Below are 18,089 nucleotides of genomic sequence, written 5' to 3' on the forward strand. Positions count from 1 at the left end.
TGTTTGAGTTACGTGTATACTGTTAGCTAATTTTACAATTACTCTTTTGTTAAGAACTTTAAGAAAAAAAAAATCCCTACATTTAATGATAGTTTGTAGATCTGAACTAAGACCAGATAATTTTTAACTTCTAAGAACCTGGTATTTTCCAGGTTTTGAAAATCTAGTTTTAGACACATTTATAATATGAATAATAATAATAATAATAATAAATATACATATTTTTTCTAGCCTAGACATATGACTTGTTTGTAAAATGTACTGTACTCAGTATTTTTACTCACACATTATTCCTACATTTACACGTGTAATCATCGCTGCTTTAAACCATAATTATCCAGTTGCCTGTCCATTTATATTCCAGATGTATGCCTGCTTTAGAGACACATTTAAATTAATGACTATTTTAGTAGACAAAATAAAGATATTTGTTTCTTTTCCCCTAAACAAAACTTAATCAGACAAAACACAAGAGTTTTAACATTTACATGCACAAAGAAAAAACCCAAACAAAGTGCAATATTTGTCTTTCTTTATTATTTATTTTTTTGCATGTTATTTGCATTCTGAACAAACCTTTTAAATCTCCTTAAAACATTTGTACAGTATCGTTAATGTATATGTTCATGTGTGTCGCTCATTCATACGGTCGGTAAAGTCAAGTCAGTCACAGTATGAGATGGTAAATAGTTGGCAAAAGGAGTCGACAGAAAACAGATCTATAAATACCTTTAAAATAAAAAGGAATCGCAGGATCAGGACACGAAACTTCACCAGGGTAAAATGAACAGATTGACAATTTTAATAAGAATAAACATGTAGCATTGTAAACATATGAGTTTGCCTTTTCATTGTATTTTTATTTAGATATATATATTTTTTTTTACATTTTTTTTTATATACTTGTATTTAATGATACAGCCAAGCATTAGGCTTTGGATTTGGAGGAGACAAAAAGTCTCGAAGATATAATCATCTACAAGATCTAGGACGGAAGACCAGAAAGCCTCGACTGTACATAAATGTGGCCTTTAGCAATTTTTGCACTTCTTGGAAGTCAGTGTTTAATCAGGGTGAGCATCAGGAGATTGTGCCAACAATTACAACAACAATAACAACAACAAGAAGTCCAGAACAGGTCCGCAGAATTTTCTGATTGAAATGCAACTTGTATTGATTTTTTTTTTTTTAAATAATCTGAAGCCCTGATCTGATAATCTCTCTAAAGGACGTGCTTCAGCCTGAACTGAAACTATGTATATTCCCTGCACATGGTGAATTTTGGAGCGGTTTCTGCAGGCAATTGATCCACCTGCGTTTTCTTCCCTGAAAGTGAAACCTGTTTGAACTGAATTTTCTTCAGTGACTGAGAAGACCCGATTACTTAGACACTGCTGTAGAATTCGATACCGAAACTGTAGAAATGCAAGCAACCTCGACACAGAGCCGCAGGAAACAAGATATAAAAAAAAAAGAAAAAAAAAGAAAAGAAAAAAACTATGCTATTTGGATCTCAGTATGAAAGAGTACTTTTTTTATGATGTTATGAAAGCAAAGAAATATGGGGAATATTTTTGATTAAAAATGTAAATTAGTCCAGCATAATTTAAATTAAATTAGCATTTAAATTTCTTTTTATTTCTTTCTTTCTTTGTTTTTTTTTAGTTTACCAATTTGGTGTACAAACAGCAGACGGTCACATGTCTACAGAAACTACTTGAGAGAATGTAACCTCTTAATGTGATCACTATAAAGATATGAAAAATAACAAGAGCAGCAACATCGGCACAAATATGTGCACATTCAAGTAAATAAAGAAATGAAGAAGAAAAAAAATTGAATCAGACGAATCGATATACTACATCATCAGCCACCAGTCTTCGTTGGTCTGATTGGCACTTTAGTGAAAAGGAGTGCTTTTTTTTGTTTTTTTTTTGTTGTTGAAATCAATATTTTTTTCGGTATCATGATCCATTACATAGCCCCGCCCACTCTAGCCCCGCCCAACCCACCCACTCCACCAAAACGTGTACGCATAGCTGCAGAATCCCTTTTAGTACAACGAGTACCGGGTCAAATGTTTCTCTTTTCTCCCCTAACACAAGACGCTCAGAAAGATCCAAGAGCAGATAAATGCTCTGACGTGATCTCCAGTATCCCTGTGCTTCAGCCGTTCCCGGAGCTCAATCGGCGTTTTACGGGAAAATAAATCGTACTTCATCTCTGTTGATAAATTGTGCTGTTTGCCAAAGCAACAGCTGAATCCACGGTTTGATAAAAATGACTCAAATAGAACGAGTTTAGAAATATCTGCATTTAAGAAAGAAATCCACCCTGAAAAACGCTAAATGCGGGTCTAAAGATATCTGATGGAGAATTCGTGGTTGTGGAGGTCACAGGGAGTCATCGCTGTTACAAGTGTGTTTACTAAAGCTTTTACTCGTGCGGTTTTATTTTGTGTCCAACTGAACAGAATTGATCTGATTTGTATGAATGAACAAGATGACAGTGGAGGAGATTCACAATCTTCACAAAGAGTCAGTAATGTACTGAGCGCAGCTCTGTGTCCTCTACGTTTGGGTGAATGATGATTACACGACACACATGCGTGGTTAATCTTTTGTTGATCAATTTAGTTGTAAAAATATATGACACTCGTGACGTTAGAGTCAGAGGTCTGATCAGAGTGAACGGAGGACGAGGTGAGAGACGCACAGACTAAGGAGGAAACAAAGTGAAACCAGGCAGAAGCGTAAACTCGCTGGATGGCACTGAAGATCAAATCATAACGATGAACACAAATTCAATCAGGGTGGATTTTTCCTTCGAGTTGTTGTAAGGATGAGTAGAAATGCGATACTGTAAACTGCGTCGTAAAAAATTGTTTTTTTCTTCTTTTAAACAAATGCTGAATGCCACGCTATGGGAAACAGCTAACATTTTCATGCACTAAGCTCAAGAAAATGGCAAAACAAGCAGAGCTGAACCACTAAAAGAGAACAAAAAACACGAGCAAAGATTTCACAACGCGACACTTTAACTACGGATCAAAAGCTTTCGTTTCCTTTACTTCGTAATCCACTTGCTTCTGCTAGAAACTGTTCTCATGCTCGGACGTCTACGTCAATTTTGCCTTTATGGAATGCAGTCGTTCACCAGAGGATTCGCTCGTGTGTACCGATAAGGTGACAAATTAAATGACATGAGAATGTAAGCAGGTGTATAAAAGCGGTCCAAAAAAAAAAAAAAGTCTCTGATTTTTCCAGTTAATTTTTATGAATTACAGAGGAAAAGAAAAAAAAGAAAAAAAAAGAAACCTCTGGTGAATGGCAGCACAGTTCTGGTAAATAAAGGTTCAGGCATGATTTTTATTCATATTCAGCTAAATAAAAAAAATACTCACACGTCGTCCTGGACACCGATCATGCATTACACCGAAACATGGATGACACGCACGTGTTAAATAGGTCTGCATACGTATAGCACACACTCGTGTAAACTACATTTACCGTACTAGGAAGTCGCTACCAGGTTACAATCGAAAGACCTTCCCGCAGCATCACAGAACATCAGTCAGTCGCTGTCTCGCTCGCCGTTCTCGATCCTTCGCCCAGTTGTCCACGCGTACATTAACGCACGAGTCAGTGGTCAGTATAGTGAACACGGAGGAGAAAAATGCGGATTCAAATTTTCTTCTAACACGTACATGCTGCGTGGAAACCTGACGTGAATGACATACGAATGAAAATGAACAGTGAAGTCAGAAAAGCTGTGGAAGAAAGTTCTAGAAGCAGTTTTCTCCTTCGTGTTATTTTGTGAGCTGTGTATGTGTGTGTGTATTTTTCATCTACAGGTTAGCCGAGATATTTATATATTTATATATATATATATATATATATATATATATATATATATATATATATATATATATATATATATATATATATATATATATCTATATATATATCCCTTGCCAAACTCTGTGCCAACCTGCCAGTACAACTTAACTAATTAAACAAATACTTTTAAAGAAAAAGACCACAAAAAAACAAAAACCCAAGCAACGGGAGCATAAGGTCGAGTGCAATCCTGAAAATACTTGCCGATGGAAGGAACGAAAACTGTTAATAGAATAATGCAAGAATGAAAACCATGCAACTCTGAAAAGACCTGGACACAGTCTGCATCACCGTCTTAGTAACAGAGCAGAAAGGAGGGAAAAAAAAAAAAAAACAACAACAGAAAACCAAACCCCAAGAACTTCAAGGGAAAGCAGAACGGCGGTGTTGGTGTGCAACCCAAACTCACACACACACACACACACACACACAGTCACACAAACCTAAGGATTTGTGCTAAAACCTTGTGAAACCCCAGTCCTATGCAATGCACTCTTCTTCTATAATGAATAAAACGCATGGGATTTGCAAAATCTAAAGGTTTTCAGATCACCGCACACCACAAAACAGTAGACGACTAATTATTCTGCCTTTCAAAAAAAAAAAATACCACTACAGCTTTGAACTAGAGTTTTTAAACACTGAAGAGGAATTTTCAGAGTTTAACTCCCAAACCAAAACGATAAAGATTATAAACAGAAGGAGAGCCAGAGAGAAAAATGCAAGTGCTATCTAAAGTGCACAAAAAAAAGAGCCTCTAACTTCAAATCGTGTCTGTTGACGGCGATCTACTTTCGTCTTGGCATGAAGCCACGCCGATGAAACCGTCACGAGCTTGTGGCTTTCCAAAGGCCTGCGCACGTGGGGTTAAAACCCGTGAGACGAACGAAAGCAGGGGAAAACACCAGGGTTATGAGATGCTGATGGGAATGTGTGCCCAGTAAGGTAGCTTTAGAACAGGAAAAGAATTAATATATAAATATTTTTATCCAATATGTAAGTGGCACTACTTAAATTAAGACAGAATAAAATGAAATAAAAACCCAGCTCCTGAAGTCTCGGATGAGGGAAAACAGTGGTAAAGTTCATCAGCAAGCAGTGCGCTTCCTTTCAGGTCGGTTTAGTTTTAAATCTGCTTGTATGGCTGCGCTGAGGGCACATGAGATACAGCCTGCAGTACAGATTATGGGCACGGGAAGGACCTGGACGCGGCGTACGGAGCCTAAACGGGTGTCGGAGGTGGATTAGAGCTGGAAGCCCTCCATGGGGGCCTCCTGCTGAGGGAAAAGATACTGCTGCTGGTTCTCGTCCACCTGTGGAGCCAGAGCGGCGTCTTCCTCCTCCACGCCGAAGTAGTGCTCGATGAGATCGAAGGCCTTCTGGTAGATCTCCTGGTTCTCATGGCTCTGTAGGAACTCAATTTTGTCCAGACCTGAAGGGAAAAACAAACATCAGCTTCTAATAAACGGATTATGATTAGCACATGGCAATACTCTGATTTCTCTAATCACTGAAATGAACACAGAATCGAGCAGATATCATTATACATATATATGATATGATATTCGGAGGAGCTTGAGATCTTTCTTAATTACAGCAGATACCTGGCTGCTGCGTTTCTTCTGTATGACGAACGTCGTTTGCTCGTCACCTTATCGGACAGTTAGGTGTCACAGCGAAACAGACACGAGCCTGATTCATTCGGTTTGTAGTTATAGTAGTAGTGTTGATCTAACCGGCTTCTTCGACGGAGTCGGAATGTCCCTCGTAGTGCAGGCTTTTAATCTACTCTCACATCTAGCGATTTTATCTCTGCGAGTCTCCAGTCGCTGTGCTACGTGGTCGTTGGTACGTGTTCATAATACTGGTTGCCATAGTAACAGTGCATCGGTGAGTGGTGTGACTAGCACTGAGATGAAACAGTCTGGAGGGAGATTTGGTGTTTGTATATAAACTTCAGCAGTGTAGATCTGCACCATACCATATGAGATAAAGAAGAAACAGTAGGACATTTGACACTTTGGCTTTGTGTGTGTCGCATTAGGCTGTAGCCTAGCATGTACCTAAAGATAATGGGAAAACTGGGAACATTGGGAACACATTACCATAGGCCTCCTCTATGAGACTGCAGTAAGGATTGAGGCCGCTGCAGTTCTGTTTGGCTTCCTGCTCTCCCAGTCTCAGAATATTCTCCAGTCCGTTCAGAGCGACCTGCACGATCTTAGAGTCCATCACCGTCAACAGATCGCACAAGGGCTTAATGCAGCCCAAATTCACTAGATACCTACAGAGAGAAAAAGAAAGAAGACAAACAGAAGCATGCGAGAGGCACGTCAGTGAACTGATGGCACAAAAACGTGATGTAACAAGTGTAAGAGATTCGAACAGATGAATGATCACAGATTGACATTTCCTCATCTATACACTGTATAACACATTGTTACACACACCAATGCCACTTTAGGGCATCCTTAAAAATATGTTGGTTTGCAGTAACAGTAAAAAAAAAAAAAAACAGTGGGGAAAAAAAAAAAGGTCGGTAGCTATATTTCTTTTTTCAAGTTTCAATGTAAAAAAAAAAAAAAAAAAAAAAAAAAGTACAATTTTGGTGATGGTGATTACGTAGGTATGAATTTAAACAAATTAGCATATCGTGACGTCACTGACTGGGTCTTCAACCCGTGCCTTCGGGCGCATCATTGTAAACCTCATTTTGACGCAGGCTATATAGACCAAAAACAAATTTGTTTGAACGGTGACGGCGAACATTTTGTTTACTGCAGCCGCAGCCATCATTACCAAGCGTGAACCGTCGACGCTGACAGTGAATGAGAGGATGAGACGAAGCGAACGCACAGGCCATACTGTGACATCCGTTAACCAATAGTGTAAACCTAGACGACGTCACAGGTTTTTATTTAAAAGAAAGAATGTAGCCTTCGTTTGTATGTAGGCCTGGGCATTTTTTATATTTATATATAAATATATAATTAATATTATTTTATTGCTTTTGTTTTAGTTGTTTGAAAAGTAAAAAAAACAAACAAACAAAAAAAACACGTCGGTCTTAACGCAAATTTACAACCGGCAAGTCGGTCGGACTTAAAGCAAAAAAAATAAAAAATAAAAAATTGAGTCGGCCCTAAATTGACAGGGTCGGTCGGGTTACGGCAAACAAGAATATTTTTAAGGATGGCCTTATTTCTGACTTTAAATAGGACTATTGTGCACTGTTTATGTCTAGTCCGCTCCTCTGTATTGCTCTCTTGTTGTGACACCAACTTTCCCCTTAGGGATTAATAAGTACACTGCTGCACTCTACACATGCTCTATTATCAAGTCTAGCTATTAGATTACAGGGAGGAGGATTTGAGCTGAAATTCAGAAATGAAAGCGTTTTGTTCTCCAATCAACACAGAAAGGCTGAAAATGAACGTTGGTGTTCAAACCTTTAAAGACAAGAAACAAAAATCAGACTTTTAAAACCTGGCAGTGCCGAAGTCTGTATGCTCGCTGACGTTTTGCGTGTGTTTTTAGTGAATGTTGATGAGATTGTTATTTTCCGGTCTTGTAATTTCTGCTTCGATAACGTATGTGCAGTTAGATTTGTTCATATTAAACTCTTGTGCAGAGGAACCAGAATCTGATGCATGTACTGCTCCGGTGGTAGAAAGCGTGTGCACGTCATATTCAAATTAAAGCCTTAAAGCTATTCTTAAAGCATTATTCTAGACAAACCGTTATTGCGACATGTTGGAGTTCTACAGATATTCGCTTTGCACACTACAAGACTGAAACGCTTGAGCTTTTGTTAGGGAAAAGTGCTGCAGTAAGATCACGCTGCTCAAAACTCTTTTAGGAAATCGGCTGATAATCGAGTGCTTGTTTTAGCATCTCACTCTTTCTCTGAGTGGATAAACACCGGGAAAAGATGGAGCAGGTGAATTGAGAGATATAGATTCCTACCGGATTTGCTCGGGCGTGCCTCCTGATGTAGCGTTAGTTATGGCCCATGCTGCTTCTTTCCTGGTGCGAAACTCGGCTTTCTGGAGGATTTCGATCAGCACGGGGAAGATGTTTGCATCAATGACCGTCTAAAGAGAGAAAACAGGTTAGGTATCGATTAGGGATACTTTTTAATAGTCCACTGGTGCATCCATCCATCCATTTATCTAGGTGAGGTGTGTGTACCTGTATCTGAGCTCGGTTTCCTGCTGTGATATTGGAGATGGTCCAGCAGGCTTCCTTCCTGATAGATTCCTTTGCACTACTGAGCAGGTGAAGGAGGCATGGGAGAGCTGAGCAGTTCAGTACCACCTTAAACAAAGGCAAGCGAGAGAAAGAGAAAGAGAGAGAGAGAAAAAGAGAGAAAGACAGAGACAGAGAGAGAGAAAAGAGCGTGAGTGAAAGAGCGCGAGAGAAAGTCAAACCAATACAATTTTTCATCAATTTCCCCAAAAACAAACCACTTTCCCCTCTTACTTGTGTTTGAATGTCATCACCAGTGACGATATTTCCAACAGCTCTTAAAGCCGGAGAAGCTACTTTATAATCGGAGTGCCTGGAAAAACGAAGGAAAGCAGAACCGCATCATGTCTCATAACGCAGTACTTTAACATGTCGAAAAGACGGCAAAACGAAGATGCGAATAAAGACTCACATGAGCAGTTCTACGAGTCTCCTGCAGACTCCGGAGTCGATCACTGCCTGGATCTTCTCGTTGGGTCCGTCTGAGAGGTAGGACAAAGCCCAGCATGCGTCGGCCAACAGATCGGGATCGCTGCTGAACAGCAGGCGGGACAGTACGGGCAGGCACTGAGACACCTGCAGCATGCACAGGAAAAAAAAAACAAAAAAATAAACTAGTGGTTAGCACGTTCACCTCACACCTCCAGGGTTGGGGGTTCGATTCCCGCCTCCGCCTTGTGTGTGTGGAGTTTGCATGTTCTCCCCGTGCCTCGGGGGTTTCCTCCGGGTACTCCGGTTTCCTCCCCCGGTCGAAAGACATGCATGGTAGGTTGATTGGCATCGATGGAAAAATTGTCCATAGTGTGTGATTGCGTGAGTGAATGAGAGTGTGTGTGTGCCCTGTGATGGGTTGACACTCCGTCCAGGGTGTATCCTGCCTTGATGCCCGAAGACGCATGAGACGCACAGGCTCCCCATGACCCGGGGTAGTTCGGATAAGCGGTAGAAAATGAGTGAGTGAGTAAACTAGTCTCCTCCAATTACCATGAAACTGGAACAAACAAATGGTTAAACAAACCGGATTTAGCAAACAAACCTTCTCGACTCGGTTAGTAACTCTAGTAATACCGAAGGTTTACAAAGCGATGCGTCGTGTTTAGGAACGTTTACAGAAATAATCCATGTGGATACTACATCAGATATTTAATTGGGCAGCACATACAGCATGTCAGCATGAACCCATCCTGAAAAGTGTTAAATATGTGCGTGCTGAATTCTTTCTGAGTAAATCTGATGCTAGGAAGTAGGTAGAGACGGCGATTGTGAGAAGTCAGCAATCGATGAGAAATCCAATGCTGCTATAAGACACGTTAGCGCAGAGTTACAGTAAATACCTAACGTGGCAAGTCTCTCTGTCTAGGAGTTTGAAGCTCGGTGGCTAAAAATGCTTGATTTTGCTGTATTTTATTTCTTTTTATTATAAAGGCAATCTTGGACTCCACTGAAAGTCTCTGTTAATGTTCATGTTCGTGTTCAAGATGGGCTTTATTTCAGACATAAAGAATGCTTTGAACGAACATCCTGAACATTGTGTCTGAGAAAAACCTCCGTCCTCCATGTCCCAACTGGACAAAACGAGGACATGTAGCGTGGAAGTGTCACTTCTTTGTAACGATGTCGTGAGGAGATAAAAAAAAAAACAAAACAAACCTTTTCAAAGTCAGGTGGTGGGCTTTTGCCTCTGCACAGGTTAGAGAGCGCCCACACGGCGTTCCTGGTCATCGTGAGTCGAGTCGATTTGGTCAGCAGCCTGAAAGAGGAGGACAAATACAAAAAAAAAACTTGTCCATAAAACAGTAACTCAGCAGGATATAATCTTTAAAATGTGTTTATTGGGCTGTAATGTAACAGCACTCACGTTAACAGTGGAGGAAGGATATTGCAGTTCAGTACAAAGTCTCTGCACATGGCACTGTCTCCTGCAATGTTCCCTAATGCCCACACCGCCTGAAAGCAACACAGAGCAATGACGTGAGTGGCAGAAATCATTCGTATCATCTTAATGCTTGAATTCATTCATTCATTTTCTACCGCTTATCCGAACTATTCTCGGGTCACGGGGAGCCTGTGCCTATCTCAGGTGTCATCGGGCATCAAGGCAGGATACACCCTGGACGGAGTGCCAACCCATCGCAGGGCACACACACACACACTCATTCACTCACGCAATCACACACTACGGACAATTTTCCAGAGATGCCAATCAACCTACCATGCATGTCTTTGGACCGGGGGAGGAAACCGGAGTACCCGGAGGAAACCCCCGAGGCACGGGGAGAACATGCAAACTCCACACACACAAGGCGGCGGCGGGAATCGAACCCCCAACCCTGGAGGTGTGAGGCGAACGTGCTAACCACTAAGCCACCGTGCTGCTTGAATTCAAAAGTGGAGAATTCAAAAATGTTTGTTTGAAGCAGACAGATAGGACCATTAAAACGTTTAAAGCTTTTCACACCTTCGCTGCTGGAAGTCTTACTGACGTTTGTGCGTCGTTCCCCAAAAGGAAGGAAACCAGCAAGATGTGACAAAATGCATGCATCCACAAACCCTGACGGTGTTGAGCCACGGGAAAATGATTTCATTTATCACGGATTTATTTTTCCGATTATGTGCCGAGCAAAAAATACAAAAGCAACAAGGTTTTTTTTTTTTTTACCAGGCAGAGATTCCACAGCCCTGCCTTTTTGTTAGCCTGGCTCTCTTTTCTTTTAGCGTTTTCTTTTAGCCCAAAGATACTGTACTGTGTCGTGCAATAAATCTTTTCTGAACACAATTCTCGGTGAAAACAAATTGTTTCATGTAGTAGATAAAAAATAGTCCATCATCTAGAAATATCTGAACAGCATTCTTCAATTTTTTCCCTTTCGCTTTCCAACACTGCTGATAAACAACCAGAAAGCTTTCGTTTAGCTCGTGATAACTACAAACACGAACAGAGGCTGCTCTACACGTACGATTCTGTCGCTTGCAAATCGGATACGTTTTCTTGCTAAAATGAATCATTCTGCAGGGAGATTTGTTGTTTGTGTATAAAATTGATCAGTGTATATCTGTGGCATGTAATACGAGATAAAAGAAGCAGCAACATTTGTTAAAGTTCATCGTCCACCGATCTCCCTCATCAACAAGGCGTCTCTAACGTGTCGATAGGGTGCTATATTGTATTGTGTGAAAATCCTTAAATCGTTCCAGAGCCAGTCACTGAGATTACATTCTGATGTTTGATATGAATATTAAATGAAGTTCTTGACCTCTATCTGCATGGCGTTACGTGTTACACTGCGTTGTTCCTATTAAAGTGACCGACGAGTGGAGTCTTCTCTTAGAAAGGTGAACAAACCCATTAAAACATTAATTAGTGTTGGACAAAGCCCGAGAGAAATGTATTCCCATGCTTTAGGTTTCGCATTTATCCCAAACCTAATTTGCAACTCATTTGAATATGATTAAGGGAATTAATTTTGCTCTTGTAGCTTTACTGGAGCACGTCTGACTAACGCCGTACTGACTGATATGAACGCTGACGGCGAGGACGTTACTCGAACGCCGCCGTCGTCGTTTACAATCTCAGTACCTGTTCTTGGACGTCCTCGAACTCGGAGTTGAGCAGCTGGATGAACACCGGCACGGCGCCCGCCTCGATCACAAATTTGGTCTGTTGAGACGTTCCTGAGGCGATGTTGGTCAGTGCCCATGCTGCTTCGAACTGCACAGAAATACCGATGTTAACACAGCAAGCGAAGACAGCATACGGTGACGAGAATCAAGGTTTGATTATTTATTTTTTTTTTTACCTGTAATGTGCTATCAGTGCTTTTTTCAAGGAACTCTACAAATCTGTTTACGACTCCTGGAGTGCTGATGACCTCGTCGATGGGTGGGTTCGGTTCTGCGGAACAACAAACAGGTATTGTTCAGTTTGGCAAATGCTCAAGAACGGGCAAACAAACAAACATAATGGAAAATAATCAGTGATGAGGTCTTGTGATCTACCACCATGACTAGATTACTTTTCCTACAAGCACACGCTTAAAATCGATCTAAGAACGTGTACTTTTTATCCGTTTAGTGTTGCGTTCGTTATTATGCAGCATCCACAGATAATATTTTCCTTCCAGCTAATCAGGCTAACAGGAAAATCTAAAAGCAGGTCCTGAAGACTTTCCAGTGATGGAAAAAATAAATAAGTAAAAACACGTAAGCCCTTTAGCTCTGAATGTTACAAAGCACTGACACAGGAGACTCCTTCCAAAAATGTTAAACAGGAAAATGAAGAGGGGAAAAAAAACAAACAAAAACAAATCAAAACAACAAACTTGACATGGTTTGTCACGATAACGTGTCAGAACAAGCTCTTAAATATCAACGTAGGACTTGAAGTCAAAGCTGCTTGCTAACCTACACCTCAGTGACCAATCAGAGGCGAGAACTCGACCTCGCTCTTGACTAAAAATACGTCCGCACTGGATACCTTTGGACAGCAGTTTTCTGAATTTCTGAGTGGTAACCAGCAGCAGTTCAGGATCGTCTGAGAAGAGCATTTCTACCATGTCTCTCGTTATGACTCCTTCCTGGAAAAGAAATAAATCAGTGCATCACATCCTGACACGACTGGACTTGTAACTAAATCGTAAACCAGCAGCTATTAAAACAGTATATGCTCATAAATAAAGTAGTAATGTAGGTTTAGCACATTAACAGGCGTTATGATAGTAACGGCTCGGTCTTACTGAGGCTGTGCTGGAGCTGACGTAAGCGTCCATGAGAGGGCTGTCGAACATTCCTCCTTCCTCGTTCAGCAACTCCACGTTTCTCCTCTTAAACAGCTGCAGAGAGCACAGTGAGGATCAGTAGCCTGAAAACACTACAGAGAACAGCTTCTCCAACTTGACACATTTTGGATGCGATTCTTCTCAGAGATCAATGACTTAAACAAAACACGAGACACCAGATTGCCATGTAGAAGGAAACCCCCCCCAGAGGAACCCCAGGACAGCATGGGATTTGCTTCTTGTTCTATTCTAATACCTGTGAGACAGGACTAAGGAAAAATTTTACCTGCTGTTCTCTTTTCTGTTTCCTCAGCTGAATGCCTTCCTCTTCTCGTCTCCGGCGCATCTCTTCCAGGTTAAGAGCTTTGTTCTTGTAGCGGTTCATCCTGTAGTTATCCTTCGCAGGACTCGCTGACGGTTCTGACGAATAAGATAAAAAAAAACAAAAAAAACAAACAAACAAAAAAACAAGAGCTTAATCTCAAACGCATTATCTCTGGTAAACACGACAAAAAAAAAAAGAAAGAGACAAATAAATAAACTCATTCATGAAAACAACTTATACAACATGAATCTAATTCTGTGAAAGTTAGCATTGATTAGTTGTAAGCATTTTATAAATTCTAATAATGCGATATAAAACTTTAATAACGTTCCTAATAACGTATCACAATTCCTTAATCAAATCCTAAAGAGATCAGGAATATAATCACCGCTGAAGACATGAAAGCTGCTAGTGAAAGTGGAAGTGCTTCAGTTGCATGGTGATATTTTGCTTAGAAAAGCAGTAACTCTCTAGAAATGCGATCTCTGTGCAAATCACGTCGACCGGTATGTAGTGCTGCTGCAGAAGGAACACAACAATCCTTTATCACCACTCGAGGAAACGGTACAAAGAGCAGTGAGCACTAATAGTCTGAAAAGCCACTTCTGAACGAGCTCAGCACTGTGTTTGGGTGAAAAACATCAGGTATAATGCAACACTGTGCACTTCCACTTCCCGACTGCACGCACTTCCACTTCCCGACTGCGCGCACTTCCACTTCCCGACTGCGCGCACTTCCACTTCCCGACTGCGCGCACTTCCACTTCCCGACTGCGCGCACTTCCACTTCCCGACTGCGCGCACTTCCACTTCCCGACTGCGCGCACTTCCACTTCCCGACTGCGCGCACTTCCACTTCCCGACTGCGCGCACTTCCACTTCCCGACTGCGCGCACTTCCACTGCTCATTTTCAGTGTCATTTGTGAAAACTAACAACGTTGAATCTCAAAACACTTTTACTTTCCATGCACATTTGAGGATGAGTCGAGTTCAAATCAACAGGAATCGCGGCACAGTTCCAGTGCACCGAACTCACACCGTCTGCTACAGGAAGCTTCAGGTTCGGTGTTGAAGTGTGCCTCAAGGTCCACATCACATTACTGATTTTTCATGTAATCTGCTTTCTGTTTCAGACTAAACTGCTGTGTGAACTCCTCTTTAGTGTCAAATCATGTTGTTGCTGCAGTTGAACCGCACGGCTATTTGGCCTGAAGGTTCTCTCCTGAACAGCTAACCCATGGGAGGAATAATGGAGCAGTTGGAACAGGCACTGGACTAATAACGATAAAGCTGTAAGTTTAAAGCCCAGCATCAGCACACGGTCACTGTTCAGGCCTTCAGCAAGGCCTTTAACCCTCAACTACAGTTCCTTAAATGAAAGAACTGTAAAAACAACCTCTCTTTTCTGCAAGTCACGCTAAATAAAGCTTCTGCCAAAAGTCATACATGTATGTGCGCAAACCTCTCAAGATGGTAAACAAATCTTCCCCAAAATTTCTTAAACACAGAACACAGCACTGGAGCTCAATACGTAATTAGACCGAACATAACAGCCAGCTTTTATTCTTTTTTTGTTTTATCGTTGAAATATGTAAAATGTCTCATTCCCAACAGCTCGGTCCTTGGATCTTGACCAAAAACAAAAAAGACCTGCAGCCCAAAGTATTCCATTACACAGCATATTTGATTCATTTCCTGCAGTTGAGTTCATTCCGTTTCGATTCACCTTCTCACACTGCAGCTGAATCACGTCGCGTCATCCTCGTTCAGTCTCTGTAAAATTGCGATGATCCCTTTTCCCTTCCATGTGGTCCGTTTGTGTAGAAAAGAACACAGACCAAAATGACTCAGAATGCTGTGAGAAAGCAAGCTGACTCAAATCAAATCAGTGAACCAATTCCATCTACGTTGGGCTGCTAGCAACAGGGAGGCAGGAGATACTCTGATCATTATAAACTCTAAAAAGTTTAAATTATTCCCATGCGAACATCAGATATGTAGAGCGTTTTATAGCAGCTGCCTTATTTATAAAGTCCAACCCGCTACATTTTCACAATGTTGCTGAGGGAATAAAGGAATTTGACCTCAGTGACACAGGAAGTCATGGATGACCACTTAAGACACATCGTGTGAACGTGAAACAAAAGAAACAGGTGTTTAATATTTCTAGAGCAGCCAACAATTGATTTCCGGAGATGTTTCTTTGTAAAAGAAACATAAATAATACTTTATCAAGGGTGCCAATATTTCTAGAGCTGCCCATATCCCTCACTGGTCCCAGACTCTGAATGTCTAAAAGACCAGAATGACTCAGCACATTCCTGTTCTCTAACTCCAGCCTCTAACTCGCCTGCTTAGTCATCTTCCTAAGAGACGGAGGAGGGTGAGAACGCTTTCCATGTGCTACAAATTTAGTTTTCTAGTAAAGCATGTGCTCGGTGAGTGCAACATTACAGTTATACATCACATGCGCCTCCAAAATAGCAGCATGCCGTGTGCCTCAGTCACCGGAGCCGCGTTGCTAACGTCAACCTCGAAAACAGAGAATCGGCTCCAGGAGGAAAAGATAAACGTCCGTCCTGATGCATGAATTCTTTGAATTCTCAAATCTGATTGGTTAGAAGAGGTTGGTTAATTCTATAACAGCACAATTGACAGTATGGCCAGCTAAAAGGCCATCAGAACGTGTCCCAAATGACATTAGACACTATGCACTCTTCTCTCAAGTGTAAGAATTTCGAAAGGGAAAAAATAATCATAAAAATATTTCGATCCCAGCATCAGGTAGCTCCGCCCCTCTTCCTCTTCATAAGCAAAGCTGTGACGGAGGAGTGCACGAAGTGTCCAACATTCCACACTTGTTTTTTCTTTTATCGGTTGGATATTGCATAAGTGTGATTCTTTTCATTGTGGGATTTGCATTGTGAATACACTACTCACACAACGTTTCTACTACACAATGAAGTATAATAGTTTGTTCCAGCACTAGTGTTGCGCTGCCATGCATCACCCCACCTTGTCCTGTTGGTGATTTGGAAACTGATCTGTTTGATCAGAATGAACACATGATGAGGGACTTAAGTGCTGCCGCATCACTCGAGACACAAACACTGTTTTCTGTGAAACATCAGGATGCAACGAAAGTAACGGCGACGTTCATTTTTTTTATCTTTACGGCAACGACGATTTGTGACCCTGAGCTTCAGAGACAGGAGACTGCACCTCTGGATTTATAACAGAACCCACAGATGAAACTAGCGACGTTTTGACCAGATACAAGGGGCGGTTCTGCGCTCGATCTCATCACTCCTACATCACAAGAAATTACAACGACGTAATCACCGATCTGACGTCAAGTTGTCATCACGTTCGTCGAGGGATGTTGTAGCCTAGTGGTTAAGGTGTTAGACTACTAACCTGAGCGGAAGGACATGAGTTCGAATCCCAGCTCCACCTTAAGGTTATTGCCCGTAACCCTTAATTGCTCAGTTGTATAAAATGAAATAAATTGTAAGTCACTCTGGATCAGGGTGTCTGCTAAATGCCAGAAATGTAATGAAACGTCAAGCAAAATCAGGATAAGAAAAGTTAGATGATGATAATAAGAATTAGAAAACAACATCCCATAAAAGGGTCTTCTTCGGATTAAAAACATTTTATTTTGACGTATGTGACGATATATTATCCTGAAAAGAGGACCAGACCTTCCTTGTCTTGACTCATGTCGAGTAATATCTGATTGATGGGAATGTTTACTGTGAAACGACGGTTTGGTACAATGCTAACAGCTAATCAGGAATAACAATGCTAACAGCTAAACCCATTTAGAGAATTTAGATTCTGCATCTTTTCAAATATAGTTTCAAATACGACCTAAAGTATTAAAATAACCGTAGTATTAAAAATATCGACATATTGCAGCGAGAAAAAAATGCCCCCTCGTAAATACCAATATTATGCTAGCTAGCGACACTAACGCAACACTAGGGCTGTAATCCAACTCACCCCCTTCTTCCCTACATAGGGTCACTACTTAGGGAACGAAACTAAAGCCTCGCGCGCGCTATGTAGTGAACTTCGTGTTCTACACGGAGACATTTGAGATTCTACCGAACTGCGACTGCTCGCTAACTAGCGCTAGCCGTGTCTGCTAACGAGGCGGCTAAAGTGAGCTAGCTATCGGACGTTTACAGGTAAACAAGCCACAGAAAACCACGAAACATATCCACAACCAGATCATATAGACTTACCCATCTTGCTGACTTTACAAAATAAGTAGTTTGGACGCCCTGTAATGATGTAAAGGAAATAATCTTCGCTCCCTCAGGGTCTTCAAGAAATCGCTCCCCACAAACAATATGTCGGAGATCTACGAAGCGCTGGAAAGGACAAACTTAACGAAACGAGTAACAGGGAAATAACTGTGCGCATGTGCGATTTAATTGCGGCGTGTAACACTGTGCGATACGGTGGGAATGTAAATCGTTTCGGATTATATATTTAACCAAAGTCAGTTCGCGTTGACAAACTCCTGATACCGTGCAATAATATGCAGTTGAACATATAGACATATGTAGTCTAGGTATAGACATGTGTAGTCTTAAGTTTTAATCATACTCAGGAACAATTCTGCCAACCAAAGCAAAGCTGCTGCCTACCCCGGGAATATAACCACCTATACCAGGAACAATAATGTTTGTGTTAGGAACATTGATTCCCATCTTGATCCCATCAACATTCCTGCTATCCTATGAATATTGCCTACCCCAGCACATCTCTGCTATCTCATGAACAAAACTGTCTACCCCAGGAATATTCCTGCTCTCCCATGAACAATATTG

At 41.2% G+C, this 18,089-nt stretch overlaps 1 protein-coding gene across 1 annotated transcript; it reads right to left on the reverse strand.

The window, feature by feature from the left end:
• Window positions 1-3,962: 3,962 nt before the first annotated feature.
• Window positions 3,963-17,646, reverse strand: kpna6 (karyopherin alpha 6 (importin alpha 7)). Its single transcript, XM_060865643.1, has 14 exons — window positions 17,499-17,646; window positions 13,209-13,342; window positions 12,881-12,976; window positions 12,622-12,721; window positions 11,945-12,039; window positions 11,725-11,856; window positions 10,006-10,094; window positions 9,798-9,897; window positions 8,560-8,723; window positions 8,382-8,460; window positions 8,091-8,216; window positions 7,866-7,993; window positions 6,005-6,183; window positions 3,963-5,331 (listed from the first exon to the last, which is right to left on the reverse strand). Exons 1-14 carry the CDS (start codon window positions 17,500-17,502, stop codon window positions 5,144-5,146), a joined length of 1,614 nt encoding a protein of 537 aa, XP_060721626.1. The 5' UTR covers window positions 17,503-17,646; the 3' UTR covers window positions 3,963-5,143.
• Window positions 17,647-18,089: the final 443 nt, after the last annotated feature.

The sequence above is a fragment of the Tachysurus vachellii genome, chromosome 3 (genome assembly GCF_030014155.1).
Source record: "Tachysurus vachellii isolate PV-2020 chromosome 3, HZAU_Pvac_v1, whole genome shotgun sequence".
Lineage (NCBI taxonomy): Eukaryota > Metazoa > Chordata > Actinopteri > Siluriformes > Bagridae > Tachysurus > Tachysurus vachellii.

Excerpts from the sequence above, each read along its gene's own strand:
- kpna6 (XM_060865643.1), bottom strand. Across the intron at positions 11,857-11,944 it reads GCACTGATAGCACATTACAG|TTCGAAGCAGCATGGGCACT; the intron begins GTAAAAAAAAAA and ends ATTTCTGTGCAG. Across the intron at positions 5,332-6,004 it reads TCTCATAGAGGAGGCCTATG|GTCTGGACAAAATTGAGTTC; the intron begins GTAATGTGTTCC and ends TTTTCCCTTCAG.